Here is a 6,976-nt window from a genome sequence, read left to right as displayed (position 1 = left end):
AGGGCTTGGTCTCTTGTGAAAAATCTTGCAAATTGTAGTGGGACGAAATGTGATGTTTGAAAAACAATACTGCTTCTGATTGTGAAGCCCTATTATTTCTGCTATTAAATATTAAGTGCCATAATTTTAATAAAGAAAAATGCAGACATATATTTTAGTCTGATGTGTTTTGGTTTTATAAAGTAGCCTAAATTTACCTATTGTTTCAAGCTTTCTTTTATATAGGTAAATACATAATCTCTTTTCAATTCATTCTAAATAATTTTACAAATACTAAAATACTGTTAAAAATGCTTTATTCTTGCAATGGCAAATGTTTGCAGTTTTCTCAACGAAATTGTACATTTTGCTGATTTTTTGCAATAAATAGCATGGAAGTAAAACAGAAATCCTGGTGTGCCATCAAATAAATTAGTTTAGTTAATTCCCCATGTTTCTTAAATAGATTCCTTTGTGGCTCGCTCTTTGTGCATTAAGTCACATGAATAGTATTGAGAATAAGCAAAATACTAATAAAAAAGCTCTCATGTTAATAATAACAAAGGAGCACCATGAACACTTTCAATTTTTAGGTGAGATCTTGAGGAAGGAAATCTTTTAAGCAAATGACTGTGTTTTGTAAGCAACTTAGGTTGCCTTACCAGTATTATTAACAATTAAACTGGCTCTGCAGAACCACTAAACTACTTTGTTGTATTTTTATTTTATTTTGTGTATATTGTGAGTTCTGACACCGTTGAGAAAGAAAATGGACCCAGTTCTTAGGAAACTAATGATCTGAAGCAATTTTCAATGTTGAACCAAGGTGAGCAAGAAAACCTGAACAACACAGAAAAATTCATTTATTCTATTATTCCTGAGCTGATACCATCAATCAGTTACAATAAAGTTTACATATTGATGCACAAAGACAGGCAAGATGGTGTCTCAATTGGAAATCTCTTATTTTCTTTTTTTATTTGCTTAACTCACTGTAACAGCTAGCCTGAATAGAGGCCTTATGAGACGAGGAAACCATATTGTGACAAAAACTGATTTCCTAAGTGCCATTTAATCCCTGTTTAAAAAGAAATAAATAAAATGCTTAATTGATGCTTCCTTTCGGGTCAGCTGGGAGCCTTGGGAAATGCAGAATAACATATTTGTTCCTCAGTTGGGCATGGAGGCTCAGAACAGTTACTAAGTGATGATTCCTTAGTAGGGGTCTGTGGAAGTAAATGTTAGCATGTAGATTCCATAAAAATACATTTTACAAGTAATTCTGCACATTACAAAACTTTACATGAGGGAAAACATCTTTTCAGCCAGGTATATGTCCCAGTTATCTTCCACAGGTACCAGTAATGTGTTTAGGAAAAGCAGCTTCAGCAGTCTTGTCTCTTAGGATTATAGTTGTGAGGTTTAGCAAAGAGGAGTGGTACAGGAAACTGATTTAATGGTACATGTAGTAGTTTAAATCTAAGGAACTGTGGTCATAATGAGCCGTGGCAGTTTTGTTACTAACCTTCTTGCGGAAGCCTTAAAAATTTTCCTCTCAAACAATGGCATTAGCTCCTATTCTAAAAAGCACTGGTCACTTGCCTCAGCAATTAGTGAAAAGAAAAAAAGACCTTTCTTTTTTTTTTTTTAAGGAAATAGATGTTTTTGTGTAGCCAACTACCAAAAGAAAAAGAAATGGTTTGTTGTATAAAGAAATGCAGTTTTGCAATATTTGTACTCAAATGATTGTCAAAATAAAGGTACCAAGTTTTAAGAACTAAGCATAAGTATTGCAGTCACTTGGTACTTCGGTTGCTTTAAACAAGGCTTTAATAAAATCTGTCGTAACTGCTCCAATTAAAGGACAATAGTACCAACTTTGAGATTTCCTATTGCTCGATCTGAACACTTTGAGAATGGCTGGATTGGTACTGTGGAACACAGGCACATGTAATAGTTCAGAAATGATTGAACTGGGCAGCCAAAGTAGATGTTTTTGAGGAAGACACACATTTTTGTCACATGGACGTGTTTGTTAATGAGTTTTTAATCAAAACTGTTCATCTTTGCTTTGCTTTTGTTTCTGGATGATTAATTCAGTAGCACTGGCATAATTTTTTGTTACTTTCACCTACTACAGATGAAGACAAAGGAATTCTAGATGTCCAATCAAACCTAATTGTAAAACATTTTCTAAATTCTGGAAAGTATATTTTTAGTTGGGGCCAAGATTTTTGTTCATATTTTTAAATAATGTTCATTTCACATTCTTAGAATCTTGGGAAGACGATTTTGTTTTAAAAATGACAGCACTCATTTAAGCTGTGTTTCATCTGAAGACAAAAGGAGAAGCAGACTTTTCAAAATGTATAAAGTTTATTCAAGAATTCAGTTTCAGTTAATTCTTGCAATTTCCTTTTGCATAAAGCTATATAAACCTAGACAAACATCAGTACTAAAGGACTGTGAAGGTTGTGTTTGGGCAATCACCAATAAAGTTTTACTACCATTTTGATATTTTTACTTTTCCACTGTGTAACAATCCCAATCAGATACAGGAACTGATGTAAATCATTCCTTTTGAGGGAAAAAATATGCAAGCAATACTGTTCACTATGCTGGGTAGTGGTTTTTTTGTCTTCGCCATTTGGATAACACTTTTGAAAACAGACTAGAAAAGTGCATACTCTCCTATGCCATAATTTTCTCTTAATCTGTAACTATTTACTCAAATTTGATTCAAGTAGAAAAAATAATTTTGAAGTATTAAAAAGATATGGAGTCATCCATATAGAGATATCAGAAATTGCAACTGTGATGTATGGACTATATTAATGACAATTCAGCTTATAGAGTCAGCTGATCTGTGGTAATTGTAGCATAAACTTTGTTTCTCCACTAACCACACCTAAAAGAAAAAAATCTCAGAAATGTTCTTCAGTGACAAGAAGTTGCCAGCCATGCTTTAAAAAACCTGCACAACTTATATAATGCAACTATATTTTAGTGTTTATTTTGTAGCATAAGGTAAAGAAGAATGAAATTTAGACAATGCAGCATTGGTGAGTTGGATGATAGCAGAGCTGAGGATACAGCAGACCTGTTTAGTTTCCTGTACTACTCAGAATCCACCTGTGAACTGAGGCAAGTCCAAAAGGTTTATCTCCACAAGAAACGCACTAGTTACTGCAGTGTCTAACTGAAGTGCCGTAATGCTTAGTACTGTCACTAGCCTGAGAACTGCACCCTGATTTTCATAGCTGTATACCATAGCTGTGTAAAAATGTTAACTAATCTAGAGCAACTTCAACGTAAGAATTTGCACAGACGTGGCTTCCAAATATCCAGTAGTTTAGAGCTTAAGTTACTCTTGTGACAGATGGAAAGCCTGGATCCCCTGCTCTGTATTAACTGGCAAATCACATTTGAAAATGCATGTCTCTCATGAGGAACAGCTGAAAGATCTGGGGCTGTGTAGCCTGGAGAAGAGAAGGCTGAGAGGAGACCTTATTGCTCTCTACAACTACGTGAAAGGAGGTTGTAGTGAGACAGGGGTTGGTCTCTTCTCCCAAGTAACAAGTGATATAACAAGGGGCAAAGGCCTTAAGCTGCACCAGGGGAGGTTCAGGCTGGATATTAGGAAGAATTTCTTTACTGAAAGGGTTGTCAGGCATTGGAACAGCCTGCCCAGGGAGGCGGTGGAGTCACCATCCCTGGAGGTGTTTAAGAGACAGGTAGATGTTGTACTTAGGGACATGGTTTAGTGGTGTTGATAGAGCTAGGACAAAGGTTGGACTCAATGATCTTGAAGGTCTCTTCCAACTGAAACTGTTCTATGATTCTATGTACCTCCAAAACCAAAAGCTTAAAATATGCAACTTAAAATGCTATGTTTCCATTGCCAGCAGAATAGGCAGATTGTAACCGACATACTTATTTACAGTATCTGGGTAACATTTAGGGATTCAATTAGGTGAATGAGTGCTTTGGCACCACATGGAAGTGGGCGTATGTTCCCTGATGTCAGAAACACAGGTATGATGACAATTCAAATGCCTTTGAAAGTAGATAGTGGCTGAATTCTCTGAGTACTGAACTCCTGGTTTTGCTGTTACACTACATCTATAAAAGACTGTAGACATTACAGCCCTCCAGGTTACTTGTAGCAGCAGTTTTTAGGTATCTATCTAGCACATGCAATGGAATTTGCTGTCCTTTATTTTAATAATTATACTTTCTATCCAATGAATAAGCTAAGGCTGCTCATAATTTGGTTTGCAAAAGCTTGCACATGGAGCTGGAACCACCTAAACTGACTGTAAAGGAATGCTGAAGACAGGTTTCTGTTAAAGACTGCTAACAAAGGGCAATTTCAGTATGGTGCATGAGATGTTGGATAAATTACGAAGACAGTCTTTGAGGCAGAGACTACCCAGGGCTTTACCACAATAATAGTGGATGCTGTTAACTGGGGGCTCTTTCTCAACTCAGTCTTTTGTGGTGTCTGGGATCATAACTGAATGTTGGGTTTCTTCACTTGTCCACCAGAGCTGATGTAGCAAGTTTAATAAATGGCATAGTCTTAGTAGTTCTTTTGTTCTGATTCTCCTGCTTTAAGGATGATCATTCTTTTATCTAAAGGATGGACATTCTGTGGATTAATAACAATTATGGGTTAAAATCTTTCTGTAAATAGACACCAAGGCACTATATGATAGCAGCTTCTACCTGGGTAATAATATCATCAAGTATATACAAAAAAGCATCAAAAGAATTAAAAAACCCCATGAGGTTTAAACAACAGACTATTAAATACAAATCCTGCTACCCAGAGGTGTGCAAACAATTTATTTGCATTCAGTGCAATGCTGTACAGGGGAACAGGTCTGCAGTTGTGTTTCTCTACAAGATCAATAAATGGTTTGTCAACTCTGGTGAGCATTTATTTTGTATCCAAGGTCCTAATGTAAAAAATAATAGAGTAGTTTTTCTCTCGCCGTTTGTGATGGAGTCCCACTCAGACAGGATCAGAAATATCAGTCAACAGCTGCAGACAGAAATGAAATAGTCCTCTTAATTGAATCCCGTGGGCTGCAAAAAAGGATTTTTTTTGCCCCCCGCCCAAACAGTTCCTTGTGTCAGACAATCTGGAGCCACGTATTTTTTTCTTTTTACTAGTCCAGCTGGCAAAGCAAATTGCCTTGTTGAATTAGCATGTTCTAAAATATAAAAGGGTTTAAATGAATATGAGGATACAGGCAGTACAACAAACTATTGCTATTATAAAATATACTAACATATTTCTCTGTTGTATAGTGAACAGATTTGAGACACAGGGAGGTGTAAATGACTCCTGGAGGTTTTTGTATTAGTTATTTTTATATGAATTTCAGTAATAAGCAAATCAGCATATATGTTGCCAAATTAAAATAGAAAGCTATTAGCAAATTAACACCTTTTACACAGAACTTATACAAATACCACATTTTTCGTATCTTGTGTTATTGCAAGAACAAAATTGCATAGACATTTGCTGGCACTTTCTGAATTCCCCAAATAATGCTTTGTCTTAGCAAATACTTCAAGTAGTTCCCTCAATTTAGTTTCACCCACTAATGCTGTAAGTGGTTATGTGTAGTGAGAGAAAAAAACCCACAAAGCTCAAAAATATTAACAATGACATAATCATCTCACTGACTAATAGTTCAGCAAGGAAATATATTCCTTTTTTTTTAATGCTCTCTGTAAGGCTGTTTTCAAAGTGTTACTGATAGAACATATAATTTGATTCAAGTCATTCTGAAGTTGAAATGTCATTTGTGCTCTTCTTCCCCATTCACCCTGTAGCCCAGAATTGTAGATACACATTTGTTTCCTAAACTGAAGCACTTTGTTTCTAAAATTCTGAAAATTCTGCTTTCGGTAATGCTCTTCAGTAGTAACATAAAACTCATACTAGCAAGGGGGTGTACAGCCTTTTCTGGCGCCTCACTGACAGACACGGCTGTATTCTTGGCAAGTGGAGCTCACGCCGGCCACTGACAAGTAGAGCTTTCCATCTGGACACACGCAGATTTCGTAAAGCCCCTGAGAAATACCAGATCCACCCCTTGTACCCTCAGGCAATTTGGGCAGTCGCACAGTTTCAGCATCGAGCAAAAGCTGCATGGGAGAAAGCAGGACAAATGGGCTTGTTAGAGATAACAATGCAATAGCATGCTGTAAAACAACCTGACTTTGTCTAAGCAGTGGTTTAAAAATAGACTTCTACCCAGACTTGTTATATACAAAGCTGCTCCGAGGCCTGCGCTCTTGGCAGACACTGGGACACGGGAGAGGCATAAGCTTTTGCCCATCCTCTTCCTTAGCAGAGACTTCCTGAAGTTCCACAAGGCCAAGTGCAAGGTTCTGCACCTGCGTGAGGGCAATCCCAAGCACAGATACAGGCTGGGTGATGAAGGGATCGAGAGCAGCCCTGCGGAGAAGGACTTGGGGGTGCTGGTGGATGAAAGACTGAGTATGAGCTGGCAATGTGCGCTCACAGCCCAGAGAAGTGTGGCCAGCAGGTTGAGGGAGGTGATTCTCCCCTCTGCTCTGCTCTGGTGAGACCCCACCTGCAGTGCTGCGTCCAGCTCTGGGGCTAACAGTGTAAGAAAGACATGGACCTGTTGGAACGGGTCCAGAGCAGGGCCAGGAAGATGATCAGGGGGTTGGAGCACCTCCCCTGTGAGGACAGGCTCAGAGAGTTGGGGTTGGAGAAGAGAAGGCTACAGGGAGACCTTATAGCCTTCCAGTACTTAAAGGGGGCCTCCAGGAAAGGTGGGGAGGGACTCTTGATCAGGGAGGGTAGTGATAGGACAAGGGGTAATGGTTTCCAACTGAAAGAGGGGAGATTTAGATTAGATGTTAGGAAGAAGTTCTTTCCTGTGAGGGTGGTGAGACACTGGAATAGGTTTCCCAGAAGGGCTGTGGCTGCCCCCTCCCTGGCAGTGTTCAA

General features: G+C 38.2%; 1 protein-coding gene across 1 annotated transcript in view; it reads right to left on the bottom strand.

The window, feature by feature from the left end:
- Window positions 1-5,967: 5,967 nt before the first annotated feature.
- SGCG (sarcoglycan gamma) overlaps window positions 5,968-6,976 on the bottom strand; it is a 78,034-nt gene continuing 77,025 nt past the window's right edge. The window contains exon 8 of the mRNA XM_086481822.1: window positions 5,968-6,141. Coding sequence (XP_086337948.1) covers window positions 5,968-6,141 — 174 coding nt within the window. The remainder of the gene's footprint in view (window positions 6,142-6,976) is intronic.

Source organism: Leptosomus discolor, chromosome 1, assembly GCF_034619465.1.
Source record: "Leptosomus discolor isolate bLepDis1 chromosome 1, bLepDis1.hap2, whole genome shotgun sequence".
Lineage (NCBI taxonomy): Eukaryota > Metazoa > Chordata > Aves > Leptosomiformes > Leptosomidae > Leptosomus > Leptosomus discolor.
The sequence above is the reverse complement of the archived record's forward strand: the minus strand, read 5'-3'. Positions and strand labels throughout refer to the sequence as shown.